Source organism: Trachinotus anak, unplaced genomic scaffold (assembly GCF_046630095.1).
Source record: "Trachinotus anak isolate AG129_WGS33_773 ecotype Australia unplaced genomic scaffold, CSIRO_AGI_Tana_v1 ptg000002l, whole genome shotgun sequence".
NCBI classification, from domain to species: Eukaryota; Metazoa; Chordata; class Actinopteri; order Carangiformes; family Carangidae; genus Trachinotus; species Trachinotus anak.
Window position 1 is genome coordinate 23,805,065 of NW_027273853.1, and position 27,148 is coordinate 23,832,212.

The window sequence follows — 27,148 nt, forward strand, 5'->3', positions numbered from 1 at the left end:
TTAACAGTTGGATACGTGTACTTTATTCATATCTCATATATGTTTGTTTACATTTATACAAAAATACAGAATACAGTAGAGTTTTCTCCCAGAATACCAACCGGGCAATAATTACATTTGCTTTTTGGCACCCAGACTTATTTCCTGCCTAGAGCCATCTGATTCACCCGCTGAAGTGGGATGGATTGGATCACTCAAGCCCGAAAGCACTGTTCAGGATGTAGCTCTGCTCATTCTCAGACCACACACACAAAAAAAACCCCACATAGGAACAGTTTTTAAGGGCAGTCATTCACTTGACTAATGCATGAAATTGCTTGGTTTCTGGCATCCATGCATCAGACATACAGACTGTTTGTGGCTCTTGCATAGACAGGAAAATGGGAGACCATGTTATTTTTTATTTTTTTCTTCACAGCTTAGACCTGTTGCAGCTCATGATATTCATACACTAGGTATAAAAAGCAACTTTTGACATAGTAGACCTTGTTTGTTAGTTTGTTTGTGGCTAGACTAGCCTGTGTCTCTGACAGAATACTGGGCACTGCACGCAATAGTCTTCATGTAGAGAAGCAAAAACCTAAACATGATCGAAGATTAAGTCTCAGGTCTAAACTGCCATAGATAGTATGTTCCAATATTGTTCAAAAATGCATTTTTGAGTGGATGTAACTGGCTAAAAGCTTTAATATAACAGTACTTTACTACACCGATTTTCAGATTTTCCTGCTAAACGTACTGTTGCTGTGGACTATATGAACACCAATGTGGTATACTTTTCCTAACACAGATTCAGCTCTAAACTGCCATACAGATTATGGCACCAGAAATATGTCACCATTAACACAGTGTTCTTCAAAGATGCATTTTGGAATGAATAAAATTATCTTGCAGCTCAACACAACAAACAATACTTTACCACACCAAAGAATTCCAGCTATTGATGCTGAAAGGTACTGTTGCTCTGAACTATATGAACACCAATGTGGTATACTTTTTTTTTTTTTCCTTTTTCTTTTTTTTTCTTTTTTTTTTGAACACAGATTCAATTTTATCACAATATACTCTCATCTCCTATGATAGAATTTCCCAACATATAGTCCCAAATACACATGAAACAAGCAGAGTTACCAGCTGAACTGTTTCCTAAAAAGGTTACAAAGGCTAAAATGTAACACGTGGACAGAAATGTCACAACCACTGCAGATTGTTCTGCCGATTGTTTCCCACAAACTGAACACTGCTTTTCCAGGAAATTGTCTTTCGAATCATCACTGGGCACAGGTCGAGCTGACTAAACTATCATATCATTTTGAGTTCATTAAAAAAAAACAGAGAGAGAGAGAGAAAGAGATTGGGGATAATATCTGTTGGGTTTCTGTGGTGAGATTATTCTAGTCTGCCCTGTAATGATCTCTCCACTTTCTGCTACCATGCAGAAACATAGACAGGCTTCTTTTGACATTTACACATGGAGTCAATCACACTAATCAAACAAGGCACAAAACCAAGAATCGACATGGTACAATGTAAGACCACAAACATGATAGAAATACACAAACTACATACAGAAACGGATGTTTGTGTCCTGCCACTTCTGCCGTTGTCAGCCAGTTGCAGCAGGGCAGCCTGATGGTAAAGGTCACAGCTAGCGTGCCCTGTTCTGTCCACACTCCTACCTCTTTAGTGATTGTTATCGCGATAGTCAACCATTGCCTCTTCCCCAAATAGTCTCTTGATGCAGCAGCTTCTGATGGACGTTTCGCAGGAGCCAGAGAATCCAGTGGGGGCGAGTGGGTGAGGGTGGGGGGTGGGGTGCAGTACTGGGGTTTTTTCTCTCTGCCAAAAAAATCTCAGTCTTTTTTTTTTTTCTTTTTTTTTTTTTTCAAAAGCATGGGGTTTGGTTAATGCAGTCTTACAACAAAGGCAAGCTTATCCATATGGTAGCAGGCATGATTGAACCAGAGAAATCTTGGTCGCAGCAACAATCCTGAATCTGCCATTGTCAATCTGGAGAGCAGTCGAAAACAGGCCTTTCACCTCTGAGATCTCACCATGGAATTCAGCTTTGTGTTTGTTTTTCATCACCTTTGGACACCAACAGGAGAAAAGAAAACGAGCCCTGTCAGAGACAAGTGCAAGCAGAGGTTTTAGAGCTCAGTGACAACGAGAAATAGTTTTAGTAACAGTTTTTCTTTGCCCTAATTTAACATATGAAAATCTCACCAATGGCGCTGAAGAACATTGAAGGGTAGAAGCATTACACTGTTTCAAAGACGTTCAACTTGTTTCTGTAATTGAACAGAAATAAAAGTATTAGATGGTGTCCTACGACAACAGCAAGCACAACAACAACAACGAACAAATCATCCAGAGCACAAGAAAAGGTTGGTTTTGGGAGGCTGACAGAGTTTTCACATGACAAGACTCAAGCGTCACATTTTAGTGTCCATCCAGGCAGTGACCACACATGAGAAGATTTTAGTTTCTAATGTTTGTGCTCCGAGAAAGTTAGGTAGGGTCTGAGGGTCTGTCAAACCATTTAAACCTTATATAACACTGACTATACAACTCTGTGTTTTTAGTCAGTCAGTTCTCTTCGGCAGGCTCTTCATTGCCGCTGAGTCTAGTTAAAATGGTTGTTCCGGAAAAAAATGAATAGCTTTCAGCTGCATTACATGCTTTGATGTGCATCATGTGAATGCAGCTTGACGCTGTAACAGCACACCACTCAGGAGTCAGCAGTAGTCTTTTCACTTTGTACGCAGCTGATTGATCGGTGAAGACTAGCTGATGTGTGAGTGGCCAATAAGCTTGTCTTCATGGTTTAACCTCACAGGGTCAGAAGCTGTTGAGAGTCAATCGCATTTCCTTGCTCCATTTCTTTGTTTGTGAATTAGCTTCATACATGCAAAGTAAATGTTATGGCAGGGGAAAGGTGATTTAAGAGTTCAGTTCAGTTAAGTTCAGTCCTCCTGGAAAAAAAAAAAAAAAAAAAAAGCTTTATAGGTTGTCTGTGCAAGCTGCTTATTATGACAGTTAGGAGACTGGACTATGGAATGACAAAGCCTGTGTTTGGAGGAGGTTTAGGGTGGAGGGGTGGGTGAGCAAAACACAGGACTTTCACACATGTGAAAGCAACTGTGCCACATCTTTAACTAGTCATGGTCACAATAATAAAGTTACTCTATCTTTCATTATTTTAACCAAAACCACAATCTTTCCTAAACCTAACCAAGTAGTTTTTGTGCCTAAACCTAACCAAACCGTGACCGTTCAACAACCTTATTATTGACTCTAACCTCTAAGCCTCAAGCCCAAACCAAATAAAATCCAAGCCTCTCCTACAGCTTGCAGCCATGGCCAAGAGAAGTTACAAAGAGAAGAATAGTTTCCTGTTTAAATTTTGCACTGACTGTAAATGCATGTGAAAGAGAAAACAACAAGCTTACTTTTCTGATAATTCATCTACTGGAGGTGCAGTCCATTCTGTTCCTGTGAAATGTTCACCCGCTCCAGGATTCGGTTGAATATCCTCCTCGTTCCTCCGTGATCGGACCTGTTTCGGGGCAGTAGATCACTTTCAATAACAAAGATCTGGCTGATATCACTACCAGATCAGATCAACACAAGCAGCACAGCGTCTGAAGAAATTTGAAACGCTGTCACTGCTTGTTGTAAATTCCCAACATCAAAGCGTTATCTCCGGACAATAAAACAGTTCACGAGCAAACAGTCATATCTGTGGAGCTAACCTAAGGAAGTTAAAACAGCTTTGTGCTAAGGATCAAAGATCAGCTCACCTTCCACACAAGCAGGAATATGAGGGCTAGGAGTGGAATGAAGAGTAAGGAGAGAAGGCTTCGCTCCACCACTTCGGGCAAGAGTGGAGCTGGATTTGAGGCTAAAAAAAAAAAAAAAAAAAAATTAGGAACAATTCTGAAACTTTGAAATACATATTATGTCTATGACTCCTGATTGATGATACATTTGACACAAAAAAATTTGGTATTCATAGTATTGATTTCATTGTTTATATAACTTTTAATGAAAATATTTCAATAATTGTTCACTTAAGTGCAATCAAACATTTGTCAGCTGATGCTGCAAATACTGCAGCATGTTTGTCATTTTATCATTTAGCATTTCTTGATTATTGTTGACATTCTACTTTAATGCTGCACAATCCATTCAGTCATTCAGACGTGACATGGAACAATAAAAGGCTGAGTCGTCCGCAGCTGCTGACTATAAAGATCTGAGTAAACCACAGATTTTTAATAAAAGCCCTTCCACATTAGCCAAAATGATCCTCTCCAGACATTATTCAAGACATTTCTGTTTTGGATAATATTTTTTTTGCCTGACATGTTTTTGTGGGGTTCTTTTTTTACCTACAAATGAAGCTAAGTGAAAGTTAAATCAGGAAGATTGTCTTTAGCGTTCTCTTCTTCCCATCACAGCCACCAGTGTCTAGACCTACATACTTTGCACTGTCCCTCCTCCTTTTCAAATATGATGACATCACGATGGGGTCCGATTGCCAGGGACTCTCACTTCTTGCACTTTTCCTCTCTAGTTTTGCAAGATTTATTCATCCCTCCTCACTGAAATGTTAATTCGCTGAGTTAAAACGTTCACATTTTTGGCTGATGAATGTGAAATCGACCTTCTAGTGTCAAACCCTGTGAAGTGAAGCTTCAAAAATCCAAGAGAAATAACAATAAGCAATTGAGAAGATGGCAGCGAGGGGTTAAAGCTGTATTAAATTACCGCGTTCTTGTAATTCATCCGAACTCATGCCACCAGACAACCACAAAAGATATCTTTTATCAGTTATTTTCCATTTGATAAGACAGACTGCATCATGTGAGCCAATAGAAAACAGACCTCAATGTTACTGCTTTGCCAGTTTACATTATGGTGGGAAAAGTTGATCACATTTCATTGAGCACCTACACAGTATTACTGTGTACTGTATGTTTCTATACAAATAGCACATTCTCTCAGTTACAACCCCATGACTGGGACGTCCAGCCACAGGGACACATAAACCTTTGACAATGTTGTGCTCTGAAAGGGTCTCAACAAGGCAGGTAGAGAAAAGCCTTTTTGTAGCAGACAAGATAAGACATGAAACAAGACATGATGAGGAATTTGCCCCACAGAGTGTCATTAATCAAGTAAACAGCAGCTCCAGGAAACAGGCTGACTTGCTCTCTAGAATGCGGCAAAATAGTCTAGCCAGCAAAAACTGCCGCTCTGACACACCAGCTGGACTGGTTTCACGAACCGATCACAGATCTGACACTTGTTTTCTCAGTAACGCTGTGAGTTGCAAACTTACGTGGATTGCAGCCGTTCGGACAGTCTGAGCCTTTACTGCTGGCTGTGGGTGATGCTGGAGGGAAAAACCACACGAGGCGACAGCAACAACCAAAAAAAAAAAAAAAGAAGAGATGCGTTGGTGAGTTTTGGGGTTACAAGAGGAGACAGCAAAAAAAGGGAAGAGGGATTAAAAAGGCTGGGGGGGGGGGTGGAGTGTTACTGCCTGATGGTGAAAACGTTTCATTGTCAGGTGCTAAAAAGTTACCTCAACGCTGCCTTTTTTTTAACCCCCCCCCACACACACACACACACACAAAAGATCTGATCTGACTGCACTGGCAAAGAAAAGCCAAGCGCTTGGGAAGATTGGAAGATTGCTGTGTAATCAACACTTATACAATCCGGTTTCAGCTCTTTCTTCCTTTTCACATGCGCTGCCTGGGGACATCTTCCCTCAGTCCTGTGACTGTCTCCTCGGGCCATCTAAGCACTGAGACGAGTTTTTTTATCTTGCAAAGTTCTTGTGAAGAAATAATGGTCGTTGGATTAAAAGCTTCTCCAAGCGGCCACAGGAGATCTGTCCTAAATAGAGCCTCTTCACAGTAGTCCAAAGAGGGTGGCAGCGCTTTCTACTGTTTTCTACAATAAAAGAAAACTGTTCACATGTGCGGGCAATAAAAGCACCAACAACAACAACAAAAAAGTATCTACATGCTCTTTCAGGCTGCAGTCATATACTGTACACTTCTGCACCAAAGTCCAGTACTGGATTATGTTGCTGCGGCTAACACCTGTTTTCATGAACAATTATGCTCAATTTTAAATAAATAAAATAAAGTGAAAAATAACATCAAAATTCCCACAGCTAAAGATGGGAAGTGTTTGTTTGTAAATGTTTGTATCAATTAATAATAATAATAATAATAATAATAATAATAATAATAATAATAATAATAATATTTAGGAGAGTATTTGAGTTTATTTACATATTTACGTATTTTACATATTTAATTATTTTTTATCATCATTATCAGCAATGAAATGTATATGAATGTTATAGTCAATCTTGATAATAGCACACTGAAAAGTGGAAGAAAATCTGTCTCACCAGATTTTTAAATTTAAAAGCCTGTGAATTTCTAGCACAGATTTTTTTAAATTTTGTTTTATTTTTGCATTGAAATTATGTATCAGAATTTTTTTTTAACTCAACTAACTAAGTAATTCAACTCTTGAAATTTTCAATAACTAATTTCACTGTTATTTTTCAATGTTCACAAATTCTATAATCATACACCCAATCATGACCCCAAAATTTGAATTAAAGATTCGGCTTCAATCAAGTTATGCTCCACTGGTCATGTGACAGATGTTGAATTTTTTCATTCTGAATTTATGAACATTAAAAACTAAATAACTAGATATTGAAAGTTTCAAGAGTTGAATTCAACAACAAGCAGGTTACATATACTAAACACTCACTTTTTAAATATTCTGCAGTTACTGTGTATGGTGTGGTGGGACAGGGAGGAGGGTCGCAGTCATCTGAATCTTCTCTATTCTGTGCAGCTATAAGGAAGTCTTTGACAAAGTCAAAGTATTGCGCTGTCTGCCACCTTTCTTCCCTGTAGTGGCACTCAAAATCGTACATGATTGGCTCCTGCAAAGACAAAAAAACACAGCTCAGGAGAGAATCTCTTTTCCGCATTATTTAAAAGTTGGGCTTGCCACATGGCTTTTTTTTTTGGGTCTATGGGTACAGCCACAATATGAACTTACCACAGACCCCATGTTGAGTCGCAGTTCTTGGAGCATTTGGATGAATATGCTAATATCTTTTCTGTTGGATGAAATGTTTCCAAACTTATGTGCTAAATCTTGTAAACTCTCTTCCAAGTAGAAGACATTTAATTTTACCCAACACATCCCACCCTAGAAGAAAAAAAGAACAGAGATATGGCATAAAATGAGCAATCAGTGTCATAACTAAATCCATCTAACCAGACCAACATGTCAACAAGAAAATACTAAATGAAGTGCATATGCACCAAAGTCCAATAATCCTCCCAGTCAGATGTTATTTTCACACTTAAGACTGCATTTTGCAGATGACACAGTTTTGACACTGTTAAATCAGTGTTGGGGAGTAGTGAACTACATGTGATTTAACTACATTTTTCATTAGTTTGCTGGTAGTTCATTTTTGTGTTGTTAACTACTGAAACTACAACTACAAACATAAAAGAAAAGGAACTAATGTTTATTCTTATTTTACCATTGCTTCTCTTGTGTAATTGAGCTCCCTATGTTTAATCTGTGCTGGTTACAAGATGAAAGCCTGGTACTTAACCCACCTCTCCCACACACAAACCCCAACAATATCTTACCTCTTCTTTTGGAATGTAATGTACAGGAATCTTGTAATCTTTAGGAATATTTTGTCTCTGCAAAAGAAAACATAACATTAACTTGCAGACAAATCACATTCAAATCTTAAGAAAGAATCATTAGATAAACATGAGTATGGAATTAAGAAATCTGCAAACACATAATGGCTCACACACACACACACACACACACACACACACACACACAATCCAGATATTTCTGTTTGCATCTGTTCACATTTTTTGACCTTTGCACACATTAGCTTTGATAATAAAGCTAAAGAAATATGAATCATCATGTTGGATATTCTGCTAGCACCAGAATCATTTAGCATTTGCAGCTGTGATTCTGACCTGATGAAAATGGCTGAACACAGCCATACGTCTGTCTGTCCAGACTGCCTATCATCTGACTTGCACAATGTTATAGCTGAACTAAATATAAGTGATGCTGTTGTGTTCATCCTTTTGAGCCTACAATGTGCAAATATATGGAAATATATTTAAAGACAGTGCTGTGTAAAGTGAGCACGCACATCCATGTTGCATTTTGCAGTATACACAGTATCTATTCCAGATAGACAGAGATATTCAATGGGGCTAAACACAATTCAACTGTATCTTAAAGTTAGCTTAATATGTTTTCATCAAAATTAAATTACAGTGTTGTCCTTACCAAAACAGAGAGTCTAGAGATGTCATCTGTCACTGGGTTGACGTCAAATTTACTTGAATGTACCCCAAGCGTGATGAACAGCAGTAAATGGACACAGAGGCGTATCCAAATCTGCAGATCACAAGAGGCAAAAGAGACATTTGGACAATTAGTCACATCTTCTTCATATGATAGATTATAATTAAAAAAAAACAGTATGAAATAAGAGCATATTTCAATCCATAAAATAATCATAAGCTCAATGTAACCAGCATGAGCAAAAGGAGAGTTTCTCTGCAAACATCATTACAGTGAACTATAGAAAGAGCAGGAGACTGTGCATGTGACGGCTGAAATCAAAAGACGTTGGGTCATCACACCTAACGGCTATTAGCCCATCACCTTGAGACTGACATTATACACACAAAGCAGCCTTTAATGTGAAGAATGTCAGCAATGACATGCTGGGATTTACAGATACTTTACAGCATGTTGAGTGGAGCGCTGTGTTCACTGGCTCATAGCCTCTCACCAAGTACTCACAAGGACCCGTGGGGGTCACTTGTCTCGACGAGTAAATTTGGACAGACCCTTGGATTTAGTTCACATCTGTCCTAAATTGCTATGAGTCTTAAGTCTGTGTAAGAGTCAAATTGGACCTGATGGAGCCAATCAGAGACACATGCAGAATGACTTACTGGCACTCATCTGAAATTCTTCTGTTAGAGGCAATTGAATATGTGGGTTTTTAAAATACACTTTTATGGTCTGTTTAAGGGGATGGGTGCCACAAGAAAAGAGATGTTGCTGTTCCAAGAGAGAAACTTTAGACTTCTGAAGTGTTGACTTGAACCAATGGAAGTGTTGAATGTACCAGTTAAGGGACTATACACTGTCTTCACAGCAGACATTTACACATGTCACAGCAGTAAAAAGCAAAAGGTTACCAATAGCACCAGCCATGACCTTCTTCCATTCAAAAGAAATAATTAATCATAATTAATAATCAATAGTATTCCTGGGTCTGTTTTTGGTGAGGTGTAATTAAACTGTGGGCCACCAGAGAAAGATTGACTGGGCAAATGAATAAGTAAAAATACAAAATCAGATACTTTTAATGCAATAAATTCATGAACAAATTCCCTCTGAACTACTGATGATAGTGGCAATGGTAGTCTTCCACCATCATATACATGACTGAAGCTTTTTTAAAATGACAATCTTTTAATTCTGTTTTAATTGGACACAGCAGCATTTTTTCAGACCATCAGTGAGCCATCCTCAGGTGCCATCATATAGCTGGCTATCAACTTTCAGTGCTAGGGGGGGAAAGCAAAACAGCAACTGTAATGCTGGAACAGTTAATTCTGTTGTGACACGCAGGAAAAGTGATTCAAAGCTATTGAAACATCACCACATGTTTATTGGATGAAGCTGAGATGCAACTACATAATCAGATACATTTTGTGAAGAAACCCTGAGCGTGTCAGCAGAATTGCTCAGTGGTAAAAGATGCAGTGATTCATCTACATCTGTTTAAACTGACATCTTAACAAGGATGGTTACAGTTTGAAACCTGAAACCTTTTTTTTCCCTCATACTGGTAGTTGCCAAGTCTTGAAGTGGTTGATCAGAACATGCCTGTGAATTTCATTTGGAATATTTATTCTTTGTCACATTTGACCATCAAACTTTGAACTACAGAATTTCGATCTGAACTAATGGCCAGATAAGTTGTATTTTATTATCGATGATAATTCATGAGAATCTTTGATAACTGTGCTTTTTTTGGAGAAAAAAAAAAAAGTGTGTAAAATTGCACAAGCACGCATGCTACGTTCTTTGGGGCATCAGTTTCATGCTCTTCCACTCTTACAGATACACACAGTGCCTTTCAGTGACAAACACTGAATGTAAATGCGACTTTTGTTTACAAGGAAACTTCACAGGTGCCCTCGGTGTTGTTGGGAGTTCATTCTCAATGCTGTGTTGCAAGCCTCCCTTCAGGTTTTTTACTGCCTAATGGAGCTGTTTTGGCTTACCGTACATTAACAGTTGACAATCATTTGGCTGACCTCCTATCTCTTTTCTATGCTAATCTGTCTATATTACGCAAAATACACGCAATGCTCCACAGAGTTTCGGGCCAGCTGGGGCCCAACCCAAACAATACAGCAACCTTGAAAGTGAACCTTTGCTTTGGCGAATAAAGCGTTGAACAAATGAAGGGGATAAAAAGATCATAGTGAGCTGAGCCATGTCTAATCTTCAAGCACTTCAACCAGTACAACAGGATTTTGTGCTTTAGTTTATTTAAGCATGGGGTTTCATGATCATGCAGCAACTTGTTGTTCTCGTTCAGTTACACACATTCATACTATTGGCATCTACATATATATGTTCCCTGCCAGTCTGGCAGTTCAGATCAGCCGTTTCAAATCTTCAACAGAGACTCCACCAGCCTAATTCCTCCTGTTATAACATATTTATCAAACAGAGCCACAACAGGAAGAGAATGGAACAATGATCCATCAACAGCAGGAAAGGCTGAAGGAAGGAGCACCATGTAAAGGGCAGATGGGATGTAATTCAATTCCCCTTTGCTTATACTGCTAACCAAAACTAATTGTCTTTAAATGGCTGGGAACAGCGACAATAAGCAAGCAATCTTTTAGGAGAGATTAGCAAAAGGCAAAAGTGTGGGACATCTTATAATTCATCAGTTTTGCCTCAGCCCTCAAGATGTCATGAACTACATTTGTATAGGAGAATAACAACAAATGAAATCAGAGATGCCCCAGATAAGGTCAAGGATTGTGCAAGTTGCATGTTGTTCAGTAAAGCAAAACTTTGCCTCAAATGATAAAAACACACACACACACACACACAATATGCAAATTTTGGACAAAAACAACAATAGGACCTTTATGAGGATAATCTGAGTTGGGAAAAAAAAAAAAAAAAAGTTTTTATACAATCTCCCAGACATGGCAAAAGTCCAAAGTCACAAACAATCTCAAGTGACGTGCCAGCTTACTTACAGTTCTGGTGTAATATTAAACCCCTGCAAATAGTTTTGATATTATCTCTGCCTCACATGCATGTCAGTGTTCCACATCTCTGCTGACTGAATGAGAATTAAGCATACTGACCTGCTCTTGGCTAGACTGAGCTGATACGTCATGGCCTGGCTGCCTCTTAACTGCTTCAGCAGGAACTAACTGTGCTTAATCCGTGTGATTTTTCCATGTGATCTGACACTCTCAGACACATATATACATAACATTTACTCATTTGGCAGACACTTCTATCCAAAGTGACTTAAAAGTGAGGGACATCACTAAAGCCTCAGTGCAGTAGGAGACCTTGCTGTAAGTACTACATCTATTCAGTAAGTGAGATTAGGGAATGAAATGCCTCTAAACTGCACGTTAAGTGCTAGTTAGGTATGTTAGGGTCTTTAAAGTGATAGATGTTCAAGAGATTCTTGGAGATAGAACATCCCTGCTCTGATAGCGTTCGGTAGCTTGCACCAACATTGGGGGACCACAGATGAGAACAGTTCGGACCCAACAACATTCCTTAGAGGAACGCAGTGGCCAAGAAGGAGCATAAGGCCGAATGATTAAGGCAAGCATTAGTGACATGATTTTGATTTGCGCGGCCATGGGTAGCCAGTGGAGGTCAATGAAAAGTAGAGTGACATCTGCCCTTTTAATAAGGGGTGGCAGACAGAATCAAAGTCATCAGGCAAGCAACAGGAAATAAGGCAAACTTAAGTCTGGCGCACTTGGAATGAGCACATAGACAATCTGACCACTGGCCAGTAGAAACAGGGAGGTATGGTAGATATACAGAGGGGATAATTAGGTAAATGGGAACAGGCGTGTTCAGAGGCTGAGTGGCCAGCAGGCGGGAAACTGGGTAGAGGGGAATGGCTGTGATGATATGAGAGTTAGTGACAATGAAAACGTGAAATACCAGATGGGATGAAAACCGTGACAGTATTGAGATGCAAGAAAAAGACCAGCACTAATTCTTTACATTTATTACATAACTTTGTTGACACTTTTACTAGATCTGGTTTCAATGAATGGGAAATTCACTCAACACTTGTGCTGCAACTACCATGTTTTACTCCAGCAAAGTTTGTTTAAAGAATGATTTAGAGAGTAAAGTGGGTGGTGGCCACCAACACTTCATGTCAAACAACCGTCAGTCTGTAAATGAAATGATAACCTTCCTAGACAGGCTGGAAAATCATAGCTGAATTAAATAGAAAAAGAAATGCCAGATTCGTTTGGACAGAATCCCATGCAGAAAGGGTCCTGTCATCTTGAAACACAGCTGAAACCAACTAGCGGGAGCTGTTGCTCAGAAAGCCTAATCCACACTGCTATTCCCAGACCTCCTCAGATATTTGTCTTCTTTGCCAGTCAATTTCAATTTAAAGAAAAGTGTTCAACAAGATTTTCTCACCAAAGACACAAAAACCTGTGCTGACTCAGCACCTCCTTGCAATCCTTTAGCTATCAAAGTATTGATTTGTCTAGACAGGTCATCTTGGACTTTCTCCCACGAAGTAAAACACCATGTTCTCATGCTCTCATGCCACCATGCTGACATCCACAGCACTATTGATTGGTTCTGTGCCATAGTCTGCTGCTTATTTGTTCATTATCACATTTAAGGTTAAAGGTGTGTTCAAACCACAATGTAAACAGTAAACAGGAAGACAATTCAATTTCAGTTTCACTCAGGGCAGCGAGAACTGGAAATGTAACCGCCAACGAAACTGTTACAACTTGAGCAGAAAATTTGCATATATGCCAAAGCAGTGTGACTCATCAACTTAGAGAGAGAAGAGAAAGCTGGCAAAAGTCAACTTGTGACTTTTGCCACAAGTCACACAATCCTCACACACACTGTCAGTGGGTTAGCCAGAATCGGCTAGCTGCAGCTACAGCTGACAACATCTGTACTATTGGTGCACAGGGTGTTTGTGGCAAATAAACGGTTCTTACGTTAGTATTGAACATCAACATGTTGACAAGGCTCCTACACCAGAGGTTGGTGGTAGTGAACCTAAAAGCTGTTTGCCAACCACCAAAAAAACACCAGAAGAAGAAGAAGAACTGTGTTTTGGTTTTACAGCAGCACACAAGGGTTTAGGACCCCCCGGCATGAAGGAAGCAACCCCTGACCTGTGACACAGCTATTGTAACAACCCATTTTACAACTAATGAATCCACTGGGAAGAACAAAGCTACCTTTCTTTCTGTATCTGCACTGAAGAAAAAAAACACTAGAGATGCATCACAAATTCATATCTTATATTGTTATTGTGCTCTGGTAAAATCCGACCAATGGCCACACAATAAGCTTCAAGCTGTGGCGTTATTCCTGGCCAGTAAATAAGCTGCATGTGTGGGTTTTTTAATAAGCAATATTATGCTGAGATTATGCACTTGTCTGGGACATTTGACTGGATACTTCATTTTATGGTTTGGATGAAAAAGCTTTGTAAAGCCTTTTCAATTTGTTTTGGTGTGATATAAAAGCTGTTTTACTGGCTTTTCCAAATTGCTCTGGCTTATTAAAATGTGTCTCCAATCAAATTTATCACACAGAACACTGATTTCACTTGTGAAAGCACTGATTTCACTTGTGAAAGCAGTGTTCAGTGTGAAGGTGTAGACCTAATTTAATGTAGAATCCCATGGTTTGGGGGATGACTACTTCATGCAAAAATTATGATGTTGGCATGAGGAATTCCTGTAATCATCAACTGTTATATTGGAGCTGCTTAAAAGGGCAAATATGTTTGTAATAGGTAGCTTCCAGGTATGGCTGCCAGCCTGGCATGCTGAGAAAAACCATGTGTTCTTAGAAAAAAACAACATTTAAAGAAAACCTTAATTGCCACCATACATGGGGTTTAGAGAATAAATGAAACATTCCACTGCTAGCATGGTTCCCTGTGTTCATGCTGCTACACCAACATTAACAAGGCGCTGGCACAGCACATTGTATAAATGAAAACAAAAATATTGTTTTTATTGTATTTCCCACCATTTTGCTGAGTTGAAAGCATGTCAGAGTCTTCGCCTCTGTGCAATGCACGTGGATGTTCATCAATCTTGACGTTCAAGAAAAAGTTTCTTCTTCTGGCTTCAGGTTGGTTTCTACGAAAACAAGCTTCGGTTACAGTGTTTAGAGAAATCGTTCAACTCTGAAATCTCCTACAAACAGTACAGTACGTAAGCAATGTACTTCGATTTATCTTATCTGTCTTCTTCCAGTATGTGAAAGTGGAAGTGGTATATAAGGTGTCCTTTTTGACCAATATAATGTATTTCATAACTATTTATTATTGTAATGAATGTGTTTCTTCACATATACCACATTCTTTGATAAATCCAAGATGCAAAACGGAACCGTAATTCCGATCTTATCGTGAACTGTTTTCAATGGGAAAAGATGGGAAAACATCTTGATGAAATAACTTCCATGCAAAAACAAACAGATCTTGTTTCTACAAGTTCCAAGAATGCTTATGGACTCCGAACACACAGTTTGGGCCAAACATATCAATAAACAACAGGCTTCGGTGAGAAAGGGGGAGATGACTTCAGCTCACTCACTTGAATGTTTCCTTGACACTCTCTGAGCGACTTGGTGAGACTGAAGTCGCAGCTGCACTGGCGGGGAATGAAATTATTTCCCATGCTGAAAATGGTCGTCGTATTTGTTTGTAGCACTGAAAATATCGCTGCTGCTGTGTCCAAAATACAGCAAATCGACCGCTTTTGTTCCGCAAAAGCAGCAGATATCAGCCCAAAAGAGTTGACTAGTCAGATGCAACCCCTCCAAAACTAAAGCCCTCTTCTCTGTCATTGCCAGGTACATTACTGCTCTCGAGGTCTGCGAGCCTGCTCTCCCTCATCATTTTGATGCTGAGGATGATTATCCCCGTCTCATTTTTCACCACCACTTTGAACCCCAGGCATCATTAGCTGAACAGGCTCTCCAGACTGCCCGCCTCGTGGTCCTCTTAACCACATAATCTCATAAAAGCAGAACACAGGACCTTGCATGACATTAGCCCACCATAGCAACATGCAGTCTGTTTTGTCAGAGCGGTGGATATTTCATCCTAGATCATTGTTTTGAATTTTGAATACCATGTGATGTAAGTTCCCATGTTTCATAATGAGGATTAAAACAGGGCAGATGATTTAGTCTGTGCAGAGAAAATGCCAGGCTGCTGTTGTCCAGATGTTCTAGAGTTGATCCAGGCTAAGGTTAACCAAGGCTTTCAAAATAACGTGTCATTCAGAAGTTTGCTTTTGGTCAGGTATTTTGTTTCTGTGGAGATTTTTCAGAGACAAAATAATATCAAAATAATTTTGCATTGTGTATTGGCAGTCAAACCTATAAGTGGTTAGCATTTCCACTCTGTTCCCAGCCACAATCTACTCCCAACTGAAGCACACTAATTTACAATATTTGTTGCTTATGATTGTTTGTATATCATTTTCTACACGGTGCCAATATTTTTACACTACTTCATGCTATTTACTGACTAGAGAGAAAAATCATGTTTTTTTTCTCTCCCACACCACACTGTAAAGAATCACCAGGTCACAAGTCAACAGGATGAACCTTAGTCACATTCATATGTCAATATTTAACATCTCAATGAATAAACTGCACACAAAAGAGCCCTTAATTAGGAGGCAGTTTTTGCCTCATAAAAATCATAAAGATAAGTATTTCTATAAAGTTCTTATCAAAATGTCTGAAATGTTAAAGACTTTTATGTTCATCTTACAATGAGTCAGACATTACCAGGAACTGCAGACTGCAGTTATCAACAAACCTATTTCCTTCAAATATAACATATCTATTAAAATATGACTTGTTTAACTTACTTTCAGGCCATCAAATGGTGCAGCAAGGAGACTAAAACAACAAAAGCCTCGACACAAAAACTGGACGTGCAAGCAACTAGAGCTCACTTATTTCATGTGCAAATCAAATTAGTGTCTAACATTCAGTCTGCTGCTGCTTCTGACTGCTGAGGAGCACTTACAGCAAGCAGGCACTAACAAAACAGACATCAAGGTAATAGAGAGGAGCTGACATGTATGGAATCAAACTGGTCGTGCAAAAGCTTAAGAGGCACTTGTCTGACAAGTCTGGGGTGGTTCTTGGCAAGGTTCTATATTAATACTGTGAAAGTACCAAAGAGCTCAGTCTACAGCGAAACGCACTCAGCTCATATTCAGAAACTGCGTCTTAAATCCAGCAGTCGGGACTTATGTAACAACAAAGCAGTCCCCGCCCTTAACCATGCCCCAAGCCCGGCTCACCCAGACCCACCATCCATCCTTGTAGGATTTGGTTTCTCTGAGTGTTTCCCTGAAATCTGCTATATTTTTATTAGATCACTCAGAAAAAAGTCAGCCAATCGGAGTAGAGGCTCAGAGCCTCTCTTCTGATTGGCCCACCGACATTTGTTACTAGAGGTCCTGAGCACCGGTGTGATACCATTGCGCTCTTTTTTTACCTAATTAATGACCCTGACTAGACCTTGTTCATGATGGACATCTTGACTTAGCCGGAAAAACAGGTGAAACAAATGTAGTTAACAATGGCCCCATTCCATTAAGTGTCCTAGTAGTCAGCCGGCATGCAGAGTACCAGGAAGTATCTTGGAAGTAGCTCATTTAGGAGGAATGAAGTCATTTTTAATGTTATCAATTACACATGTGCTAATTATACACGATTCCTGCTATGACAAGCCTAAATGTCTGCTGTGAACAACAGGCATGGGAATCCAGAATCGGCTACAAATGGTGCCCACCTTCGGAATCTTCAGCCGCTGAGCTTTATCAATTTTTTGCATCATGCATCTATGGGACAAGAAGTCATGGTGGAGGGGATGAAAGTGTGGCAACTTAATGAATTGCTGGTTGTAAATGTCTGTAAAATAGTCATTTCAACTCAGGGTGGAAACACCAGTGATACACTGAAACCTCTTTCTACGCAACGTGGGCTTAAATTACAGGAATGCAATGCACTCTATGCACAAGTGCCACTGCTTCCCAACCAAGCAGCACATCCGTTTCTGAGGGTATCTATCCTGTGGTTTAATAAATCACTGCCTCCCAGGCATACTTAGCAGAATTTGTTTTTCTTGAACTAACAAAACTTAAATGCAAACAGAGTTTAAACACCTGAGTCACATGCATGCCATTATCCTACACTGTGGTCACCTTTTTGTTTGCACACAGAGTATTGATCAGGAGTGGTTAAGGGAACTGATAAGGAATTGGACTGATAAGCAGAATAAATAACACCAGAAATGTTATAAATAAGAAAATTATTATGCCATGGAGTTTAATGAGTCAGTGAGTCTAATTTAGAGCAAAATGAGTGAATTTTATGATGGCATTGATAAAAAGAACTGTTTTTAAAAACATCCTGGATCTGGCTGAAACCATATCCACTTGATAAGGTTGGTGTCTGGCCTAACCTGATCAGGCAGATTGGACCTGCGTAGCCCTACTTGCAGAGCACTAGAGGCTTAAAATGAAATGTAAATGAAAAAAAAGTGAACGAATAAAGTGAAAAAATAGATAAACCACAGCCTTAATGAATGACGAATGCAAAATAAAGATAGCGATAGTGAACTTATGAAAAACACACACTGGATAATAACAACAGGAAAACGACCTCTGAGTGAAGCAATGCAGGTCCGAAGAAATCACCAACAGATGAATGGACAGAGGCCGAGACCCCACAGGCCGACATTAATTAAAGCACTTACTGGCACCGGCGCTCACAACATCAAGTGCACTGGTACACGTAGCTGCAGATAGCTATAAATTTTAAAGCAGGGGCACTGAACAACAAAGAAATTTTGTTTTTTGTTGCATTTCTAACTGAGCATATGTGGCGGAGAAAAACAGGAAACAGACAAATCTTTACAATTGCAATGAGACCAGATCTCACCATGTCTTTGGTGGAAATTAGAGAGGACACCCACTGTGTTAAACAAGATTAGTGTGTACCAAATGTTGTTGCCTTTTAATCAAATATTATCAAAGTGTCAGTGAGCTGGAGAGAATTAGAGGCTTTTATGTTGAAAACACAAATAAAAGTGTGGCAAAGGGAACAATGGGAACAGAGAGGGGAAAAACAATCCAGAGGTGCTGATTTTTGGGGACATATAAGAGATTCCTATTGCTTCCTGTGTCCTTTTGGCTTGACAAGATCTTGTTATCCCTTGTTATTCCCTGAGAGGAATTTCTCCAGACATGTTTCAGAAGGAGCAGTGGCTTAATCAGATTACTGTCAGTGAGACTTGACCTGAGAGTCCCAACATGTAATCGAAGAAATGGTTATGGCTACTTACTGGACAATCGACCTGAAGTTCTTGTGTTTCAAATACATGGGCCAGACGTGGCCATCAAACTGGCATCCAGATAAATAGCTGTGTCTGTAGGGGATGTGTTGACATGAAGAACTACCAATGCTTTAAATGCAAATCCAAGACATAGTCTTGCAAGAGAGCAAATATGAAAGGGGGCGGGGTGTGAACATAAAAATCATTTGATGACTGCATGCTCTCTGCTGAATTCCTTGGAAAGGACAAGCAGTATTTTATGATCGCCTTACAGTCCCATTATATATCTACATCACTTGCTGTGTCAATGAATAGTTGCAAAGACGGTTCTGGTTAATATACACAAACTGCAGCAGGGGGGGAATTTGACTTGGACAAGGAAGGAAAGCTGAGTTGTGCAACTGCTTTTCTTTTTTTTTGTACCAGATTCCCTTACCGATATCCTGCCAAGTTTTTACCCTCACAAGTTCTCACCGACTCATCATGACTCTGCTTTAAATCACAACATTTCAAAGTTTAGCCGCTTGTTATTAGTTGAAATGTAACATTTGAGAACTTTGGCTTCTTTTGTTAAAAAAAAAAAGGGTTTTGTAAAAAAAAAAATCCTAAAAGAACTATTTTGAGACTATCACGCACTGTAACAAAAAGAAAAGAAAAAAAAGCCAATCTTAAGGAAATAACATTTCAAATTCACAAGAACAGTCCCCACACCAAAACCAACAGAAACTGCACGTAACAGCCCTTGAACCCATAAGGAACCGTTTTAGTTGAGTACACATGTTGCACGCTGCTCAAAGGAATGTGGTTATGACAAAAACCCCATATACACCTCTATAATGTTCCTTGAACTGTGGAGATGACCAACACAGTTAATTATTTCTGTATTAAGTGTCCTCATTTAGGTGAGAGCAGATCATGTGGAAACTGCAATTTCCTCGCAAGCATATGCAGAAATTGGCATGAAGATTTATCTGAACATGATTCAAATCAAATCCATCTAAATGCCCCCCAGCTCCAGCAGTGATTGCTCAGTCAGATGTGTACTAGCACTGCTGTCATTTCATCTGCTGTGTAAAAGGGGCTGGGGGGGGTCGCATGCGCAAGAGACCTCGAGCTCCTGATAATTATGCGAGGTTAAGGCAACATGCCAATAACACAGTCTCAAGGTGTTTAAAAGAGCCCGAATACACAACACATTCAGCACAGTCACAGGACAATGAGTGTGCTAATTAAATTCTCATTGCAGAGACGATACAATCATCCACCAATCACATCACGATTTGCTTTGGATGTCTTCAGCTTCACCAGATGATGTGTCACTTATTGTGTGACAGCAGGCTGCTTCTGCAAGGATGTGAAACCAATATCCCTTCCACCACATAAAACACACAAAACCCATACAACAGCAGCGACCCCTTTAACTAAATTTTAAATTGCTCCAAATGTGGTTTGATGTTTTTTAAATATTAAACATAGACAGATATGTGAAAAAAAGAAAGAGATTCATTACAAGGGGGCACTGTGGGTTCACACTGTGTCTCTTGGCCAAAGCAGGAACCACAAAATACAACATTTGTGTTTCGTGCCACTTGAGAACACTGCAGAGGAGAATATTTAAACAAACCCTTGATGCACCTGCTGAAGTGGTTGCCAGGTTTTTAACATTAGCAACCGCTGTCTCTGCCTCCTCTGTGAGTCCATCAAATCCCCCGCTGGACAGAGGAGAAACATACCATATAGACATCAGGTAAGTGCAATAAATTGGACCTGATCTGGGGCATTTTAATATTTTCTTTATGAAATATGAGTGACAAAAGCTGCAGTAAATTGTTATTCTGTGCAACAACCAACTGTAGGGAACAGGAAACAAACCAAAAAATCAACTCAGAATTATAGTCTGTGTTTGTAATAGGGCAGCAACAAACAATCATTTTCATTATTTTATAATAATTTGTTGATTATTTTTTTTTTACAAGGGATCTTCAAAAGTAGTTGAAAATGGGTATAACAATCTCCCAGCTTCCACAGCGACCATTAGACATACACTTTAAAACCAAAAGATATTTAATTTGCAATGACATTAAAAACAGAGAAAACCAGAAAATCCCATTTGAGAAGCTGGAACCAACTAAGGTTTGGGGTTATTTTTCTTGATAAGTGTCTTGTGTTTGTCTTGCTTTTAAATCATGCTAGTTAAGTATTTATTATATGCAGTAATAAAGTATTTAAAGGGTACTCCATGGTGAGAAAATAACTGAAATTGAACCCACTCACGAATCACACGAGGCCACAGGAAGAGCGTAGAGTCATTCAGAGCATTTGGCAATTCTTCACTCTGGTTAACAGAGACTCATCAGCCAGGCTCTGCTCGTGTGTCACATCCATGTGACTGTGATTCCCCAGCTACTGTTCCCATTCACATAGAGATGAAACAGTTAATGGTTTCATGCTAAATCATGGTAAAAAACACCAGATGATTAGTATTACTGTTTAAATTTCAACTACCCCTTCAATTGTGCTTGATGACCATAGTTGATAAAACTCAAACAGGACTCTAATTTCAGCCACATTTCAGCCTAATTTCAGCCACGTTTTTGTGTTTACACACAAACAGGGGAGAAAACAGTGAGCTGCTAGCCACCGCACAAACTGAATAAAATGGATCTGTTGTGCGTCATCCCAAGGTTGGTGCTCCTGGAAGTGTTGAAGCCTCCGTGTGAGACGCTTCATTCAATGATTCTGTGTTCTTAAAACTTATTTCAGGGCTGCAGCTCACTCTTCACTTCATCCCTGAGCACAGTGCAGTGTTTCTGGTTTAATGGCAGCGTCCTGGGCAGGTGACAGGTCTGAAAGATGTCACAGCACGGATAATAGTAATAATAGTAGTAGTAATAATAATAATAATAATAATAATAATAATAATAATAATAATAATAATACATTTGTTATTCCCTTGTTCACAGAGTGGAACAAGTGTATAGAACAAGCACTGCTACTGGTCCCTTGTCCTCATCTGTGACACAGATGTGTTGGCAATGTTATTATTTTAATAATTAAATGCAAAAAAAAAGTGTTGCTTATTATTCGTTTGTGGTTTCCATTATAAAACTTGAAATAACTTCAGTTTCTGTATAATTGCATTTTGAACATCTTCAGCACATTTGAATAATTCTGTGATAATACTAATAACTATGATCATTTTGGTCACTTTAATAGTGATATTAAATTTGCGTACTTTTTCATCTCTCCGTTCACATGACATCGACTCACTGTCTCTTCTGTACTGAGATAAGCCTGAACCCGGGACTAACAGATTTCAAGCTTGCAGGTCATTTTGCAAAAGGCCTGCAGGAGTGGTGCTTGCAACACACACTTTTACCTTATCTTGCGCATTTGCCTGCAGATTTCCCATGAAATCCTCTCCCACACCAACACACCTGCTTTCAGGCAGGGTTAAGGTAAGACTGGGCACGCACTCCAGTGACTGCAGATGGGCTCCTCTCTGGATCAGAGACAGCGCGATAAATAACCTCTCAGTGTAGAAATAAGGCATCAAACACTCAGATATGAGGCTGGCCTCTGCAAAAAAAACCCTGAAACTCAAACCATGTTTTCTTTGTTGCTTATATAGATTCTGCCAACATTTAAGACTGCGACTGCCCAAAGGCTTCATATGAAATTGTGGTATTTTCTACTTATAAGATGCTGTAGGAGAACATGTTTTTTTTGTTGTTTTTTTTTCATGAAATTCAGCTTTTAAAAAATCAGCTAAGAAACAGTGCCGTATCACCACTCTTGCATCCGCCTTCACCACACTGCAATACTATGAACATTCCTGACTATTGATCCTTCTTTATTGTTTAACAGAGGTTGAGAAAATCCTTTTTTCAGTGCCCTACAACGAGACTTTAAAATGCTTTCTCTTCCCTTCTGTTTGTGCCTTGCAGCAGGATGATGCGAATGAAGATTTCTGTATCGGAGATCAAACATCAGCTTTGTGTGCAAAGAACGAGGAAGCTCCTAATTCAGTTTTCCATAACAGTGCTGAACTGTGTGGACTTTGTCATCGACAACATCCCCTTTTGGCTATTTTCCCTTCTTCATTAGAAATAAGACCTTCGATTTTTTTCTTTTTCTTCTTTTGGCTTGTTGATGAAAATCTCTGGTGTTAGAAGTATGATTTTAGCATTAGGAATCACAGAAGTCTTGACCAATCTTCAACCTTAGCAATATTCCAGTGTATTATGAACTAACATGAAGCTATTAAGACAATTAAGCATGCAAACCCGCATGACCAAAATGATTTTTTTTAGTTTTACCAATAACATGTGACCCTGGAGATCAATGTGAACCTCTTTTACCCGCACAGTCTTTGGTGATAGTAATCGCATGGCTAATCCTCCCTGTGAACAAGCATCGTTCAAACCAACAGACCTCTCACTGAAAATCTAAAGTCTGCAGGATCTCCACAGGTTTTATATGTCAAGCTGAGACACTGATTTGTCATTATAATGAATGCGGAAATGAATGAAACAAAATTCTTAATCAAATTTAAGAGGAATATTTGGATCATTAGGGACACATAAGGATTCGAGCAGGTATGAGCTGATGCACAATAACGTGGCAGTGACGGATGTCACCGAACACAAAGTGAGTAACATGTGAGAAGATGTGCAGTCAGGCATGAGATGTGATCACAACATGAGTCACAGGGTCCACTTGAAATGCAGCACTGACATTCATCCCTGATGGGTGCCACTGACATATGTGTTGACAATAAGAGAACATTATTAACTGTTAGTATCTCTGACATTTTTACAGGCTCCAATAAAGGCAACATGAATCGCCTCTGGGCGCTGATTTTCACAGGTCGTACAGGAAGTATTAACCGGAGGAATGAAAAAGTAACAATGTTTTAATGTGTTTTTTTAAAGTTAGAAGATCCCCTTTAAATGATGATCTGATTCAAAGCAGCAGCACCAAACTTGCCCTGCAGCTTAGTAGCACTAATGTAATGTATTGTGTTTCCTTACATGCTGTTGTTGTAATCTCATAATTAAACTATTAAAATCATCAACCTGAGAATTGATTATTACATGTTCTTTCAAATCAAATCTGCCCTCACTAATCAATTCAGCTGTGATGACAGGAGAGTGTAGTTCTGACACATCAGCACCCTGCTTGCCACAACGCCTACTTCCTGCATGCTTCCCAGAACACGCCACATAATAATAAATTAATAATCAATTCTTTTTTTCTTTTTCTTTTTTTTGCCTTGCAGCCCTGCACCTATAACTGCATATTTCAGACAATGGATATTTATCGGACAGCAATACAACAATGATCTAGTTCACTCAGGGGGATTCTGGGGTTGGAGGGTCTCGGTGTGTCAGGGTCCACAGTAACACAGCAGAAGCAAACTGAGCGACCATTATGGGAGCAGACAGCCTGTGGATTTACAGCCGGCGTTAGAGCTTGGCTCCTCTGGCCGGACTATGTGTGCATCTAAATCACCCTAGGTACCAAAACATGTTCACTTCACCTGCCCAGTGTCCCCTTCCGTCCAATGGAAACATGTAACCTGTGCCTAACAGTTCAGACAATCAAAAAGTGGCGAGCTGTATATCATCGCAGAGATCTGACCCTGGGGAGCGAGCGGTCGAGGAGAGGTTTGTCTTGTATGTCACTCCATTTATCTCATTCTATATGTTGGACTACTGCTTCTGATCAGCAGTAAATAGTGCTAGTTATGTGTGTCTCTTGTTCAGGAGGGACACATGGGTGAAGAGAGCATGGAGGGTGGGTGGAGTGGGAAAAGGGCAGGGAGGTTAGGGGAGCAACCACATGTGGTGTTTCTTCAAACATCCCACACACCCAGGCAACTGGTTTCTTCAACAATGCACAGGCATCACAAAACTAGTGTTCCCTACTGGTGCCAAATGTTCTGTGGAGGTGTGAAAGTCTAGACATGCTCTCCCACTTTCCCTCTCTCTCTCTCTCACACACTCACACACACACACACAGAGTCATACATACACCTCGTGTGCCATGGCTTGTCTAGAGATTCTTGACTCCGTTTTTACATTCCATTACATGTGATATTGAATTCCTGGTTTTCACGCCGAAGATAATCCCATCATCATTTCACTATACGTGCACAATTTTGAGCTTCACCGGAAATTTGAGCGGACTAAATAAGCAGTAGTGCAACCTTGAGGTAAACTAGTACACATTTTTTCTCTCACATTTTCATAACAGACCCATGCAATAAAAACCGGGACAGATCCTCCCCATTATTTCCTACATGTGACTACGTGACAGTGGAAAGCACAAGGAGCTGTGGCAAGTAAATAAAAGATGAAAGGTGTGCGATAATGCAGCCAGGCACACGCCCAACTTAACTGTACAACCTAATTAAAAAGCAAAGGGAAACTCTGCAGTGGGGATGCAGAAATACCCATCCTTCCTCCAGGGAAACTTCAAAGACGTACTCCCAGATGCATGCAAAGACACATATACACACCCTACTGTATCAATATTAATAAACGTCCTATCTTTTCATTTATTTGTATATTGTTCTATTAAAAACTGATTTGGTAATTAAAAGGAATTATGTTGCCAATCAGAGCAAGACAGAGATTGGTTGAAACCCTGATAGGCTGCAGGGTTCAGTTAAACAGCCTGGGGGATGTAATGCAGGTTAAACCTACCTAAATTTAGTTTGCACACCTTCTTATGCACACACACACACACACACACACACACACACACAACCACATTAAGTCTATATAAACCAGTTTTCCCATTGCAGGCTGCTGTGCACAAGCTTTTTAAATAAGAAAAGAAGGAATGCTTTCAATTAAAAAAGCCTTTTAAAAATGTGTTTCTGTTCAATAGTACTTGGCTGCCTGAAGGTGATCACCTCCTGGTACAGATGGCGGATCAAACCTTCTGCACCACACTGCTGATGGAATGCAGAAATGTCTCATTTCTAATAATTTCTTGGATTTCACTTGATTAAGTAACGAAAGGGACTTGAAAGGAAACTTTCAGTCGTCAGTTTGGGTCACAGGCCACAGATTATGGTGTAAGGGCTTGCAGACAGAGCCTAAACTGCCCCTGCTGTGCTTTTAAAACAGTCAGCGGCCCCGCTCTCGATATGCATAGCAGGGCTGCTGAATAACGGGGGGGTGTTAAAAGGTACATAACTTCTCTGGGTGGATGGATATCAGTTTCAGGACACAATAAAGAAGTTGGTTCAGAAAAGCAGGGACTGACGAGCTGACCTCACACTAGTCTGTGGGCTACCTGATTATCAGCAGCTCCATTTACGTGCTAATGATTTGTGTCAGAGTGTAAAATGTGGATAAATTATGGTTTCATTGTCAAACAGCATTTGAAAACTCGGTTGCACGCTCAGAAAAGCAACTCCATGTGCTTTTTAGTCAAATCAGAAGCGGACAGAAAAACCCGCTCCGCTGCTCGGCGTCACGGCCGTGTGCGTGAAGCGAGTCCCTTCCCTGATTTCAAACCGAACACAATGAATCCAAATGAAATAAGTGACAGTTACGCAAGGCGCACACGGTTCTCCGTAGTGACAGGCTCACGCCGTTAATATACACGAACTGATCGGGGAAGGCATCAGGAGGCTGTTAAATAAAACCAGGACGTGGATGTGGGACAAGCTGCGTAAACTCTGGACAGGTGGAGCATTCGGAGCCGGACATATATACAGCCGATCATCAGAAACCTCCCAATAAAAGTACATGAGCGAAACATGAGATTAAAAAAACAATCTGGTTAAGTTTGACTCGGGTGCAGCAAAAACGTGTCCTGCTGCCCTGCGTCACGCCACAGCGCGAAGAACCATTTATTTCCTCAAGTAAAGAGAACCCCCCCCCCCCCCCCCCAAAAAAAAAAAAAAAAAAAAAAAAAGGCATTGTCACTTACTTTTGACTTCTTCATATGGAACGACAGGAGTAAATCCAGTGTGTGCGAAAGCCTATTTTATTTTACTTCTACGGGGAGGAAAGGGGTTGTCATCATCTTGTGTGCACATATCCAATGCCTAAGTCAGTAGTATCCAAGCAGAGGAGAAAAGAGCCCGGAAAAAGACGGAAAACGGCACAAAACTGGAGATTAAACTTTCAACCTCGGCAGCCTGTAGGCTAACGACGTGTGGCATCTAGCCCATCTATCTACAACATAGATCCAGGCTCGCAGCGGCGGAGAGGGACATCGCGCAGAGGGAGGGAGTTAAGCCTTTATAATGATGCGTAAAAAGCAGTCAAAGAGCCGCCCTCTGACGAGGCGCAGTATGAAGAGCTCCACTCCAAAACCACTACTGCCAACATAAACACATCC

General features: G+C 39.9%; 1 protein-coding gene across 2 annotated transcripts; it reads right to left on the reverse strand.

The window, feature by feature from the left end:
- On the reverse strand, positions 1-27,148 carry kitlga (kit ligand a). 2 transcript variants are annotated; one of them, XM_071457247.1, is made up of 10 exons: positions 26,735-27,148; positions 8,392-8,502; positions 7,716-7,772; positions 7,108-7,260; positions 6,811-6,988; positions 5,348-5,401; positions 3,804-3,904; positions 3,453-3,559; positions 2,227-2,291; positions 1-2,088 (listed from the first exon to the last, which is right to left on the reverse strand). In XM_071457247.1, exons 1-9 carry the CDS (start codon positions 26,747-26,749, stop codon positions 2,261-2,263), a joined length of 807 nt encoding a protein of 268 aa, XP_071313348.1. In that variant the 5' UTR covers positions 26,750-27,148; the 3' UTR covers positions 1-2,088; positions 2,227-2,260. The 2 variants fall into 2 exon arrangements, with proteins under 2 accessions (XP_071313348.1, XP_071313340.1); XM_071457239.1 differs by having other exon boundaries at positions 1-2,122; positions 26,735-27,145.